The sequence below is a fragment of the Mobula birostris genome, chromosome 4 (genome assembly GCF_030028105.1).
Source record: "Mobula birostris isolate sMobBir1 chromosome 4, sMobBir1.hap1, whole genome shotgun sequence".
Classification (NCBI taxonomy): Eukaryota; Metazoa; Chordata; class Chondrichthyes; order Myliobatiformes; family Myliobatidae; genus Mobula; species Mobula birostris.
In genome coordinates, this window is record NC_092373.1 from 38467532 (window position 1) to 38483302 (window position 15771).

A 15771-nucleotide genomic window follows, 5' to 3' on the forward strand; every position below is an offset into this window, starting at 1 on the left:
TAGAAAAATGTTTGTTTTAAAATTAGAAGCTATTCCTTCTTAGGTTTATCGTTTCATTGAAAGGATGAAATGTGTGGTACAGAAAAACTCTCAGAACTGCATTCAAACATCAAATTAGTTAACATGCTTGTCTTTAAGAATTAGAAATTGCAAAATGTTCTCTGAACAGCCACAAGTATCTATTGTAAAAAATCAAAAATTAATTTTCTCATTTGCAGGATAGCCAATGCATGTTCTGCTTCTAGAATCTGCCGGTTTGGACTTTTAAATGTAGGTTAGAGCTAATTAGTAATGGCAGCTTGGCAGCCAAGAGAGGCATTTAGCAGAGGAGACCAAACAGTCAATTAATTAACCACACACCAATTCTGACATCTCTCATTTAACGCAGCCCTCATTCAGTACCAAAACAAGTAAACATTATTTGATGATGCAACATACTGCAGATTTTCAAAATTTGGAGCATCTGGAGATATTGGAGCAAGAAACAAAACACTGGAGGTACTCAACAGGCCAGGCAGCAATTGATGTTCAATGTTTTGGGTCAAGACCTTTCTTCAGGATGAGAGAGAAAAAAGTGAGTTGGCCAGCATTAGAAGTTTGGAGTTGAAGTGTAACATAGGGGCAAAATTGAAAAAGGTGATAAATATAGGACTACAGGTGTTATATTTGAATGCATGCAGTATACAAAATAAATTAGATGATCTTGTAGCACAGTTAGAGATTGGCAGGTATAACCTTGTGGGCATCACTGAGTCATAGCTGAAAGAAGTTCATAGTTGGGAGCTTAACATCTAAGGATACATCTTAAATCGAAAGAACAAGCAGGTAAACAGAGAGGATGGGGTTGGTCTGTTGGTAAAAAATAAAATCAAATCCTTAGAAAGAGGTGACATAGAATGGGAAGATGTAAAATCCTTGTGGATAGAGTTATGAAACTAAGAGTGAAAAGACCCTCATGGGAGTTATAAGGAAAGATTGAATAGGTTAGGACTGTATTCTTTACAATGTATAAGATTGAGAGGAGATTTCATATAGATATACAAAATTATGAGGGATATAGATTGAGTAAATGCCAGCAGGCTTTTTCCACTGAGGTTGGGTGGGACTACAACCAAAGGTCATGGGTTGGGGGGAAAAGTGAGAAGTTTAAGGGGAATATGAGGGGGAAACTTCTTCACTCAGAGGGCTATGAGAGTGTAGATTGAGCTGCCACACAAGCTCAATTTCAACATTTAACAGAAGTTTGGATAGGTACCTGGATAGTAGGAATAGGGTCCTAGACTCTCCCACCATAGGAAACATCCTCTCTACATACACTTTATCAAAGCCTCTCACCAATCAATATGTTTCAACTATGTCACCCCTCAGTCTTCTGATTTCTAGCGAATAAAGACCCAGAGCCATTAAATACTCTTCATATGACAAGCCGTTCAATCCTGGAATCGTTTTCGTGAACCTCCTTTGAACCCTCTCCAGTGTCAGCACATCCTTTCTAAGATAAGGGGTTCAGAACTGCTCACAATACTTCAAGTAAGGCCTCACCAATGCTTAATAAAGTCATTGCATTCTTGCTTTTATATTCTAGTCCTCTTGAAATGAATATTAACATCACATTTGTTTTCCTTACCACAGACTCAACCCGCAAATTAACCATTAGGGAATCCTGCACAAGGATTCCCAGTGCCTTTGCACCTCAGAGTTTTGAATTTTCTACCCTTTTAATAGTCTACCCTTTTATTTCTTCTAACAAAGTGCATGACTATACGCTACCTGACACTGTATACCATGTCACCTCTTTGCCCATTCTCCTAATCTGTCGAAGTCCTTCTGCAGCCTCTCTACTTCCTCAAACTACCCACTCCTCCACGTATTTTTGTGTCAACTACAAACTTTGCAACAAAGCCATCAATTCAGTCATCCAGTCACTGACATGGACTGTTCGTCCATTGTCGACATTGATGAGGACATCGACACCATCATGATGGTGTTGAGACTAGCACGTGATTTGGATTTAAGTGAGGGAGGGTTGCATAGCGTCAGCATCACTCTCTCTTCCCAATTCCCATCTGGATCCAGAGGCAAGACAGAGTCGAGGTGGCTGGAGATGGGACTAGGTGCAGTGGATGACCAGGACATCTTCTGTGTCTTGTCCTGCTCTACACGTTCCACGACGCTTGCAGAGACCGCCTTCTTGACCATTGGACCTTCCATTGGTCTTGTCCTCTCAATCCGCCGGAGTCTGTCTTCACATCCTGGGATAGACAACTCCCTATCTCACCGAGGGTTTGAAATCCATCGACTACCCTCACCTGGTTTAGCCGGCTTGTTAAAGCTATTGCCCGGGGTGTGGCTGCTGTTGCATGCAAACAGCTACAGGGAGCCACAGGTGAGAGCTGAGTTCCAGGTGGGGACCAAAGGTGGACTAACCACCTTGAAAAGGATGTGACATGTTCCCCCACCAGAGGTGCTACCCCTCCCTGACACCCCATACACCCCACTGACATATCATGTAAAAAGAAGTGGTCCCAACACAGAATACCACTAGTCACTGGCAGCCAACCAGTAAAAGCTCCCTTTATTCCCAGTGCCTCCTGCCAAATAGCCACTGCTTTATCCATGCTGGTATCTTTACTGTAATACCATGGGCTCTTAAGCAACCTCATGGGTGGAAGCTTGTCAAAGGCTTTCTGAAAACAAGTACACATCAACCGATTCCACCTTGCCTATCCTGCTTGTATTTTCTTCAAAGAATTCCAATAGATTTGTCAGGGAAGATTTTCCCTTAAGGAAATCATGCTGAATATGGCCTATTTTATCATGTGCCTCCAAGTACCCCAAATCTACATCCTTAGCAATCGACTTCACATTTTCCCAACCACTGAGGTCAGACTAACTGACCTACAATTTCCTATCTTCTTCTTCTCCCCTCTTGAAGAGTGGTGTGACAATTCCAATTTAACAGTCTTCTGGGACTATTCCCCAATCTAGTGATTCTTGAAAGATCATTACTAATACCTCCAAAATCTCTTCAGCCATTTCCTTCAGAACACTGGAGTGTACACCATCTGGTTCAGGTGAGCTATCTACCTTCAGACCTTTCAATTTCCCAAAAATCTTCTCCCTAGTAATGGCAACTTCACACGCTTCTCACCTCGATACTCTGGAACTTCCATCACACTGCTAGTGTCTTCCACAGTGAAGACTGATTCAAAATACTTGGTCAGTTCGTTCACTATTTCCATGTCCTCCATAACTACCTCTCCAGCATCATTTCCCAGCAGTCTAATATCCACTCCCACCTCTCTTTTACACTTCATGTATCCGAAGAAACTTCTGGTATCCTCCTTAATATTATTGGCTAGCTTAATTTCATAGTCCATCTTTTCTTTCTTAATGACTTTTTAGTAGCTTTCTGTTTGTTTTTAAAAGGTCCCCAATCCTTTAGCTTTCCAGTAATTTTTGCTCTATCATATGCCCTCTCTTTGGCTTTTATTGTGGCTTTGATTTCTCTTGTTAGCCACAATTGTGTCATCTTGCCTTCAGAATACTTCTTCCTCTTTGGGATGTATATATCCTGTGCCTTCCAAATTGTGTCCAGAAATTCCAGCCATTGCCGCTCTGCTGTCATCTCTGTCAGTATTCTTTTCCAATCAATTCTGGCCAACTCCTCTTTCATGCTTCCATAATTCCCTTTAATCCACGGTAATACTGATACATCTGACTTTAGCTTCTCCTCCTCAAATTACTGCGTGAATTCAATCATATTATGTTCACTTACCCCTGTTGGTTCTTTTACCTTAAACTCTCTAATCAATTCCAGTTCATTGCACAACACCCAATCCAGAATAGCTGATCCCTTAGTAGACTCAACCACAAGCTGCTCTTAAAAACTATCTTGTAGGTGTTCTAGAAATTCTTTATCTTGGGATCTAGGACCAACCTTATTTTCCCCATCTACCTGCATATTGAAATCCCCAATTACCTTTTTGGCATACATTTCTACCTCCATAGATTCTGCCTGACAAGTTGAGTTTCTTCAGCCTTTTGATACTGTATATTACTCTTCTGAATAAACTCATTGTTGAATTTGAGAAGTAAACTTGTGCTTAAATATTTCTGACACTTCTCTAAATTTGGGGAATAAAAATATTAGAAGTAATTCAATCAATGTTTACCATTGACCTGAAAGATTAATAATTTGAATCTGAGAAATTTAGTGAAATCATTAGGAAGTGTTTTTGATAAGTGCAGTAAATTTGAGAGTAATTAATCTCTTGCACTTTCAGTGACTGCTACTTCCATTTTATTTTAGTGTTTATATTTCAAAAATACTTTGTTAGCCATAAAGCACTTTGAGATATTCTGAAAGAAAAGTGGAAGTACAATATAAACAAGAGAAAATCTGCAGATGCTGGAAATCTGAGGAACAGACTGAAAATGCTGGAGGAACTCAGCAGGTCAGGCAGCATCTATGAAATAGAGTACAGTTGACATTTTGGGCCAAAAACCTTCAGCAGGACTGAAGAAAACAGATGAGGAGTCAGAGCTAGAAGTTGGGGAGGGGGGGTGAAGTAAAGAGCTGGGAAGTTGATTGGTGAAAGAGATACAGGGCTGGAGAAGGAGAAATCTAATAGGAGAGGACAGGCCGCCATGAAAGAAAGAAAAAGGGGGAGGAGCACCAGAGGGAGGCGATTGGCAGGCAAGGTGAGAAAGGGAAAAAGGGATGGGGAATAGAGAAGGACGGGGATAAAAGCAGGATCTCCCAGTGGCCACCCATTTTAATTCCACTTCGCATTTCAAGTATATCAATCCATGGCCTCCTCTACTGTTGTGATGAGGCCACCCTCAAGTTGGAGGAGCAACACCTTGTATTCCAACTGGGCTGCCTCCAACCCGATGGAATGAACATTGATTTCTCGAACTTCTGGTAATGCCCCCCCTCCTCTTGCATATTCCCCATTCACTTTTCCCTCTCTCATAAGACCATAAGACATCGGAGCAGAATTCGGCCATTCAGTCTATCGAGTCTGCTTCACCATTAAATTATGGCTGATCCTGGATCTCACTCAACCCCATATACCTGCCTTCTCTCCATATCCTTTTGTAGGGCTCTCAGTATACTAGATGGACTGTTAACTGTTGATCGCTTATTACCAAAATGGCTTCTCGTAATGAGCAAGGGGTTCTCTGTAACTGCAATGTTTGGGTTATACAGTGTGATAATGGAAATTGTATTCATTTGTTAGCCACTGGAAGTCATGTTCTGTTATGTGCTGAGTTGAGGAACGCGGGCTTTTTCGGGAGGCGAACAGAGAGGACGGACGTGTGAGGAACGGACAGCGGTTCCAGGGCGGCGGACACCAGACCTCAGGGGATCAGAGGGTGGCTGGAGTCTTGGAAGGATGTTGTGAATGGAATCGGAGGCGTAATCTCCAACGTATTAAAATATTATGTGCACCAGACTGTTAAGTTACTTATGTGGCGCCTTTTCTCGTAGTTGTTTCTACTAACCCACCACCAAAAAAATTTGCTATAAAGTATAATTCTTTACTCGCACTTCGTATATTGTTTCATATTTGTGTCATGGCTGATCATTGAGCGACTCACACCTTATCCGCACCAAAGCAATTGCACTGTTTGGTGGGGTAGACAGCTATTCACCCCAGGCAATGGGGGTCAGTGGGGCAAAGACCGTTACACTTTGATGCCCCGACCGATGAGGAAACAATCAACTTCTGCCTTAAATAGACTCCACCTCAGTCTGTGGCAGAGCTTTCCACAGATTTACTACTCTCTGGCTAACAAAATTCCTCCTTACCTCCGTTCTAAAAGGTCGCCCCTCAGTTTTGAGGCTGTGCCCTCTAGTTCTGGATACCCCCACCATAGGAAACACCCTCTCCACATCAACCCTATCTGGTCCCTTCAACATTCAGTAGGTTTCAATGAGATCTCCCCCCCCCCCCCCCACATTCTTCTAATCTAATATGTACTCTTATGAGTACAGGTTCAAAGCTGGCAAATACTCCTCTGTTCCCGGAATCATCCTCGTGAACCTCCTCTGGACTCATCCCAATGACAACACATCCTTTCTCAGATACGGGGCCCAAAACTGTTGATAAGACTCCAAGTGCAGCCAGACTGGTGCCTTATAAAGGTTCAGCATTATCTCCTTGCTTTTATATTCTATTCCCCTTGAAATAAATGCCAACATTGCATTTGCCTTCTTTACCACAGACTCAACTTGTAAATTAACCTTCCTGGAGTCTTGCACGAGGACTCCTAATTCCCTCTGCACCTCTGATGTTTGAACGTTCTCCTCATTTAGATAATAATCTGCACTACAGTTCCTTTTACCAAAATGCATTATCATATAGTTCCCAACACTGTATTTCATCTGCCACTTTTTTTGCCCAGTCTTCCAATTTGTTTAAGTTCTGCTGCATTCACATTGCTTCCTCAGCACTACCTAACTCTCTACCTGTCTTCATAAAATCTGCAAACTTTGCCACAAAACCATCAATTCCATTATCTAAATATTAACAAACAATGTGAAAAGCAGCAGTCCCAATACTGATCTGAGGAACACCACTGGTCACCGACAGCCAACCAGAAAAGACTCCTTTTATTCCCACTCGCTGCCTCCTGCCTTTCAGCCATTCCATTGTCTATGCCATAGGATTTTATTTTGTTAAGCAGCCTCATGTGTGGCACAAATATTCAACATTCTCTGACCCTATGTCACCTCTTTCTAAAGATGTAATTCTATCTCTTACCACCACCGCCTCTGCCTTGCTGCCTGTCCTTTCAATACAAAGTATTTGATATTAAGCTCTCAACTGTGGCCTTCTTTCAGCCATGACTCAGTGATGCCCACAATGTCAAACCAACCAATCTCAAATTGTGCCATGAGTTCATCCACCTTATTCAGAATGCTACATGCATTTAAATACAGCACCTTCAGTCCTGCATTCTTCGCCCTTTTGAATTTTCCCACTGTGGTACAATTTAACTCTTTGGTCTGTCTGCATTTGTACCCAATCATTGGCTTATCCTTCTTTACATTCATGTTACACCCATCATCTACTTGTAAACCTGCTGGATAAAGGTGTTCTCACCATGGAATATAACCAAAATATTCCTTAGTTACTTGTGACATAGAATCATACAGCACTACAGCATAGAAACAAGCCCTATGGCTCCATCAAGTCCATGCCAGTCTGATCTTCTGCCAAGTCCCAACTACCTGGACCCAGACCATTGCCCTCCATATAGCTCTCATCCATGTACCTATTCAAACTTCTCTTAAATATTATGATAGAACTCATATCTACCACTTCCTCTGGCAGCTTGTTCCATACTCACACCCTGAGTGAAGAAGTTCCCTCTTGGATTCCTCTGAAGTACTTCACCTTTCACCCTAAAGCTTTGACCTTTAGTTCTAAACTCACACAACCAATGGGGAAAAGCCTGCATCCATTCACCTTATTGCACACATCACAATTTTGAATATCTTTGACAAGATCTTCCCTCATTTCCCTATGTTTAAGAGAATAAAACTCTCACAGCTATCTGGACTATTCCTCTTCTCACCCTGTCTCTTGCAAGAACGCCATCCCCTTCTTGCAATTCCTCCGTCTCCGCCGCATCTGCTCTCAGGATGAGGTTTTTCATTCTAGGACGAGGGAGATGTCCTCCTTTTTTAAAGAAAGGGGCTTCCCTTCCTCCACTATCAACTCTGCTCTTAAAGGCATCTCCCCCATTTCACGTACATCTGCTCTCACTCCATCCTCCCGCCACCCCACTAGGAATAGGGTTCCCCTGGTCCTCACCTACCACCCCACCAGCCTCCGGGTTCAACATATTATTCTCCGTAACTTCCGCCACCTCCAACGGGATCCCACCACTAAGCACATCTTTCCCTCCCCCCGCCTCTCTGCTTTCCGCAGGGATCGCTCCCTACGCGACTCCCTTGTCCATTCGTCCCCCCCATCCCTCCCCACTGATCTCCCTCCTGGCACTTATCCATGTAAGCGGAACAAGTGCTACACATGCCCTTACACTTCCTCCCTTACCACCATTCAGGGCCCCAAACAGTCCTACCAGGTGAGGCAACACTTCACCTGTGAGTCGGCTGGGGTGATATACTGCGTCCGGTGCTCCCGATGTGGCCTTTTATATATTGGCGAGACCCGATGCAGACTGGGAGACCGCTTTGCTGAACATCTACGCTCTGTCCGCCAGAGAAAGCAGGATCTCCCAGTGGCCACACATTTTAATTCCACATCCCATTCCCATTCTGACATGTCTATCCACGGCCTCCTCTACTGTAAAGATGAAGCCACACTCAGGTTGGAGGAACAACACCTTATATTCCGTCTGGGTAGCCTCCAACCTGATGGCATGAACATCGACTTCTCTAACTTCCGCTAATGCGCCACCTCCCCCTCGTACCCCATCTGTTACTTATTTTTATACACACATTCTTTCTCTCACTCTCCTTTTTCTCCCTCTGTCCCTCTGAATATACCCCTTGGCCATCTTCTGTGTTCCCCCCCCCCCCTTGTCTTTCTTCCCGGACCTCCTGTCCCATGATCTTCTCGTATCCCTTTTGCCAATCACCTGTCCAGCTCTTGGCTCCATCCCTCCCCCTCCTGTCTTCTCCTATCATTTTGGATCTCCCCCTCCCCTTCCAACTTTCAAATCTCTTACTCACTCTTCCTTCAGTTAGTCCTGACGAAGGGTCTTGGCCTGAAACATCGACTGCACCTCTTCCTAGAGATGCTGCCTGGCCTGCTGCGTTCACCAGCAACTTTGATGTGTGTTGCTTGAATTTCCAGCATCTGCAGATTTTCCTCGTGTTTGCGTTCCTAATCTATTTACTCTTTTCCTATAATTCAGGTCCTCAAGAACCAGCAACATTCTTGTAAAGCTTGAGTGCTTGGTGATGGTGCTGATGCTTGGCATTTTTTTGCCTGAGGGAGGAGGGGGATTGCTGCCCGCTGCCACTTATGTGCAGGAGGGAGGGGAGCTGGGGGGGGTACTTTGGCATTCTTATGTTTATCTGTTGTTCATTCTTTGGGGCACTTCTCTGTTTTCGTGGATGCTTGCGAAGGAAAAGAATTTCAGGATGTATATTGTATACATTTCTCTGACATTAAATTGGACCTTTGAACCTTTGAATTTTCTCTACACCCTTTCAAGCTTATTAATACCTTTCCTGTAAGTAGATCACTTGAACTGTACATAATATGCCAAATTTGGCGTCACCCATGTCTTCAAATCCCAACTGCTGTACTCAATACTTTGATTTATGAAAGCCAATGTGCCAAAAACTCTCTTTGCGACCCTGTCTCCCTGTGGTGCCACTTCCAAGGAATTATAGATTTGTAATACCAGATCCCTGTGTTCCACAGCACTCCTCGGTGCTCTATCATTCACTGTTTAAATCCTAAACTGGTTTGTCCTACCGAAGTCCAACACCTCACATTAAATTCCACCTGCCATCTTCAGTCCATTTTTCCAGGGGACCAGATCCTGCTGCAAGCTTTGACAGCCTTCCACCATGCTCAACCTTTCAGTTTATGTCACATATGACTCATTCAAAAATCCTTAGCTTCATTATGATTCAGAAGCTAGGTATACTAAAGCTTCATGGATGCCATGAAATGTGTCAATGAATAGATCACAGTAATTCCAGTCACAGCTTGGCTTTCAATAAAGGTTGTTAGTCACGTGTAAACATGAAAATAATGGGATGGGTCTTTTCAATACATCTCATAGTAATTGGTTTGATAGCAATGTTCTCTTTAACTGGCCAAATGCCTAATAGCATAATCCATTTTTCTAGAAGTTGCATTAAGTTTGATGCCCAATCAGTGCAGCTAGGTCACCAGCAAGGACTGAAAAGAAGGATATTCTTGTTGGGTTTAGTACCTCTTTGCTAGGGAAGGTAAAATTGGTATTAATGCAGAGAATTGACTTAGCACCTTCAGGATTTTATCATAGTGCATGGCAAAGAATCAATATCATAACAAGAGAACAGAAGGACAAGATACATTAACAAGATAAAAACTGTATTATCAGAGAGAACAAAATGCTGTTGCAGTTATGTTGTGACAGGTAAAATTAATCAACTAAGTTTGAAGTACTTTATTTTATGTCTGTAAATATCCACTGGAATAGTTAAATTGTCATAAGACAATCAGATGTCAAAGAAAATGTTTTCTTTATTGCATTAAATAAAGAGATCAGCATCTTCCATTTCCTCTTCATAGTTGTAAACAATTTTGTTTTTACCTTAATTACATAATAAGCCTGAGATCGTTCCTCTTCACCCTCAGGAGGCTCCATTGTAAATATCAGAAGTTCATACCTCTTCTTCATTTTGTCAATTTTTGAAAACCTTTCATGTAGTTCGACACTGATTTGAGAGAGAGCATAGAAAATGATTTAGCATAATGCAGGGTAAAGAAGGTTATTTGAAGCTGTAAGCAACGTTTACAGTAAATTTTCCCATTTAGAATTTTCCGGGATTTTCTGGCAAACTATCTACTATGCCGGTAGACAATGAATTAAGCAGAATGTGAAGAAAAAAATATTTCACATTCAGATGTATTATTATTATTACACAAATGGTTGTTGATTTGAAGAAAACAAATTGGCATAACCACTAGAAAGAGAAAAGGTCATTGTTTCAGATCTGCAACCCCAGTTAGAATTAGAAAGCTTCAAGGCACATTAGTGCACTAATCCCATTTGTCCACATTAGGTCTATATCCTTCTAAGCCTTGTACTTTTAGTTTAAATGTCTCCTTTGGCTGTGAAATCCAGATATCAACCATTCTGTGTAAAGAATAGTTGATACCTGGAGTCTCCTTTAAAACATCTTTCTCTCATCTTAAATCTAGATCCTCTTGCATCTGATCATCATGCACTCATAGAACATAGTATATAGAAATTTAGAGCAGGTTACAGGCCCTTCGGCCCACAATGTTGTGCCAACCATGTAACCTACTCCAGAGACTGCCCAGAATTTCCCTAGCACATAGCTCTCTATTTTTCTAAGTTCCATGTACCTATCTAAGAGGCTCTTAAAAGACCTTATTGTATCCATTTCCATCACCACCGCCGGCAGTGCATTCCATGCACCCACCATTCTCTGGGTGAAAAACTTACCCCTGACATCCCCTCAGCACCTATTTATAAGCACCTTAAAACTACGCCCCCTCGTGTTAGCCATTACAGCCTTGGGAAAAAGCCTCTGGCTATCCACACGATTAATGCCCCTCATCATCTTATACACCTCTATAAGGTCACCTCTCATCCTCCATCGCTCCAAGGAGAAAAGGCCAAGTACACTTAACCTATTCTCCTAAGGTGTGCCCTCCAATCCAGGCAACATCCTTGTAAATCTCCTCTGCACTCTCTCAATAGTATTCACATCCTTCCTGTAGTGAGGTGACCAGAACTGAACACAGTACTCCAAGTGGGATCTGAACAAGGTCTTATATAGCTATAACATTACCTCACGGCTCTTGAACTCAATCCCACGGATGATGAATGCCAACACACCATACGCCTTCTTTTTTTTCCATTTTAAAATCTTTTTTATTAATTATTATTGAAAATCAACAACAAAGAAAAATACATCAAAATAATCAAGACATCATATCAATATGTATAATAAGAATTAAACTATCAACCAAGCTAAAAAGTATATCAATAATGATAGGAAAAAAACCAAAATGTTAGAGTTATTTTTTTTTTGGAAAAAGAAAGAAGGAAAAAAGAACCCCTACTGAAACAAACAAAAACGGGAAATAAAACCCATTTGGAGCACAAATCCGGAGCTATATGCCATACAAGCTTCCATTAAAAAAAAAAGACATCAATCTGCTAACCAAATCCATTTACCCAAGAATCAGAAGAGGACCATCTTAATTAACTCAAATCAAATGATAGTAATGGGCAAAAGAGCCCCACCTTTTCTCAAAGTCAAATCTAGGATCAAAAGTTTGACTTCTTATTTTTTCCAAACTAAGACATAACATCACCTGAGAGAACCATTGTATCAAAGTGGGAGCAGAAGTATCTTTCCATTTTAATAAAGTAGCCCTTCTAGCCAATAATGTGAAAAATGCAATTATGTATGATCCGATATAGAAATACCATGAATATATTGATGAATTATATCAAACAAAACTGTCAATTTATTAGGTTGTAAATTGATTTTTAAAGCTTTAGAAATTGTAGAAAAAATAGATTTCCAGAACTGTTTCAATACAGAACACGACCAAAACATATGTGTCAATGTAGCTATCTCAGTTTTACATCTATCACACTGACTATTAACATTAGGAAATATTTTAGACGATCTCTCCTTTGTCAAATAATAACGATGTACAATTTTAAATTGAATTAGAGAATGACTGGCACAAATCAAAGAAGAGTTAACCAACTTCAAAATTCGCAACCAATCCTCTGTTATCAAGGTCATGTTAAGCTCTCTTTCCCAATCTTGCTTAATCTTAAGTAAAGGATAGTTATCCTGTTGTAATAGTAAATTATAAATTTTCCCAATGAAACCTTTCACTAAAGGGTTCATTTTAAAAATAATATCTTACAGGTCAGAACCTTGTATATATGGAAAATTACTTAAATATTCCTGTAAGAAATGTCTGATCTGAAGATATTGCAAAAAATGTGAATATGAGAGAGAATATTTAGTTACTAATTTCTCAAAGGACATCAATCGGCCTTCTTGAAACAAATCCATAAAGGAAAAAATTCCTTTATTCCTCCAAAGAGAAAAGGTAGGATCACTAAGTGAAGGTTTAAATAAATAGTTTCGATAAATTAAACTAAAAAGGTTAATTTTTTTAAGATTAAAAAACTTATGAAACTGGTACCAGATTCGTAATGACTGCTTAATCATAGGACTTATATTTAGAATAGAATTTTTGGCTAATTGTACAGGTAAAGGAGCTGGCTCCTAATAACGAAGTTAAATAAAATTGTTTCACAATTTTCAATTCCAGATCAACCCATGGTGGTCGTTCATTTTTATCGGTCCAATATAACCAAGAACACACATGACGTATATTAACCGCCCAATAATACATTCTTAAATTAGGCAAAGTAAGACCTCCATCCTTTTTTAATTTTTGTAAATGACAGTTTCCAATTCTTGGTCTTTTATTATTCCAAACAAAAGATGAAATAATAGAGTCAATCTGATCAAAAAACTTCTCGGTTAGAAAAATAGGAATATTTTGAAATACATATAAAAATTTTGGTAAAATCATCATTTTAACTGCATGAATTCGACTGGCTAATGAAAGTGTAAGTGGATTCCATCTAGAAAATAATTGCTTCATAAAATCCACTAAGGGAACTAAATTAGCTCTATAAAGGTCTCCATAATTTTTAGTGATGATAATACCTAAGTATTTAAAAGAATCCGTAACTTTAAAAGGAATGTCATCATATATAGAAGCAGAATCATTTAAAGGAAATAATTCACTTTTATGCAGGTTTAATTTATATCCCGAAAACATTCCAAATTCATTTAATAATTTCAATAACTAGGAATAGATTCTTCAGGATTCGAAACATAAACCAAGAGATCATCTGCATAAAGGGAAATCTTATGAATAGTCCCATTTATGGAAATTCCTTGAATATCTTTAGCTTCACGGAAGTGCAATAGCCAATGGTTCCAACATCAAATTAAATAACAAAGGGCTTAAAGGACATCCTTGTCTCGTACCCCGTGGAGGTCGAAAAAAGGGGGATCTGCAGTTATTAGTAATAACAGTGGCAATAGGGCTTTTATATATCAATCTAATCCATTTATTAAAATTAGTACAAAAGCTAAATTTCTCTAAAACATTAAATAGATATTTCTATTCAACTCTATCAAATGCCTTTTCAGCATCTAGAGAAACAACACATTGGGGAGGTCTTCGAGAGGGATGAGTATAACTGTCTCCGAGTGTTAGAAAAGGAATAGTGGCCTTTTATAAAACCTGTTTGATCCTGAGAAATAATTTTAGCTAGTATATTCTCCAACCATTATTTTTGAAAGAATTTTAGCATCCACATTTAATAATGAAATAAGCTTATATGAAGCACAATCAGTAAGGTCTTTATCTTTCTTAAGAATTAAAGAAATAAAAGCTTCATAAAATGTGGAAGGTAACTCTCCTAACAGAAAAGAATCTTTAATCATTTCCAACATATAAGGAGTAAGCAAATCCTCAAATTTTTAATAAAATCCGACAGAAAAACCATCCAGTCCAGAAGCTTTACCAGATTGCATTGAAAGAATAGCTTTCTGAATTTCTCTTTCAGTAAAAGAAGTATCAAGAATTTGCTGATCTTCAACAGATATTCTAGGAAAATCAATCTTTTGTAAAAAGGCATACACATTAGAAGGGTCAGCTGGAAACTGAGATTTATAGAGTTCATTGTAATAGTCTTGAAAATTTTTTAATATATCTTCATAATTACAAGCTAAACTACCATCTCCCTTATGAATTTTTAAAATTTGTTTTTTAGCTCTAACTGCCTTAAGTTGAGATGCTAATAGTTTGTTAATTTTATCTCCAAACACATAAAATTGACTTTTTAATTTAAGCAAATTTCTTTCAATAGGATAAGTTAATAGTAAATTATATTGTGATCGAAGTTCAACCCTTTGTTTAAATAAATCAACATTAGGAGAAACTGCATAAGTGTTATCCAGGTCTTTAATTTGTTTTGAAATTCTATCTAACTCTATTTTTGTCTGTTTCTTGAGCTTAGCCAAATAGGATATTATCTGACCTCGCAAATATGCTTTAAGTGTATCCCATATAATCAATTTCGACACATCTCCTGTATTATTAAAAAGAAAGAAATCTTTTATCTGAATCTCTATAAATTTGACAAAGTCTGAACATTGTAATAAATTTTCTGGAAAACACCTAGGCACGTTTGCATTACTAACATCATTTAATTCAAAAGTTACAAGGTTAAAGGTGCATGATCCGAAACAGCAATAGCGTCATATTCACATTTCTGGACTTTGGACAAAAATCGGAAATCAGCCATAAAATAATCAATTCTCGAATTTTTTTTATGGACATGTGAATAAAAAGAATAATCTCTATCATTAGGATGTAAATTTCTCCAGATTTCTATCAAACTATAATCAATTAAAAAGGAATTAATAAGTGTTGCTGAACAACTCAGAAGCTGCTGATTGGTTGAACTCTTGTCAATCAAAGGATTTAAACAACAGTTGAAGTCACCTCCCATCAGCAGCATATATTCATTTAAGTCTGGTAATAAACCAAATACATTTTTTAAAAAAAGGATCATCTACATTAGGTCCATATAGATTAACCAGGACAATTTTTCTATTACAAATTGTTCCTTTAATAATTAAAAACCTACCATTATTATCTGAGATGATGTCTTCTTGAATAAATAAAATATTAGATTTAATAACAATAGATATTCCCTTTGTTTTATTTATACAGGTAGCATGATATTGAAGGCCCTTTCACATTTTAAAAAATCTATTTTGATTGCCTGTTCTGATATGCGTTTCTTGAACAAAAATTATATCGGGCTGGAATCGATTAATAATTTTAAAAGTCTTCCTTCACTTAATAGGGTGATTCCAGCCACGTACATTCCAACTAATAATGTTTATCTGTTTAAGCACCATTGAATATTGTTTTTAAACACGAAAATACATGCATACCATCGTGGGCTAATCAAAGA

General features: G+C 39.1%; 1 protein-coding gene across 1 annotated transcript in view; it reads right to left on the reverse strand.

Annotated features, from left to right (window-relative positions):
• Positions 1–15771, reverse strand: part of ccdc39 (coiled-coil domain 39 molecular ruler complex subunit) — a 108476-nt gene that overhangs the window by 17773 nt on the left and 74932 nt on the right. Inside the window, exon 14 of the mRNA XM_072254538.1 lies at positions 10297–10420. Coding sequence (XP_072110639.1) covers positions 10297–10420 — 124 coding nt within the window. The remainder of the gene's footprint in view (positions 1–10296; positions 10421–15771) is intronic.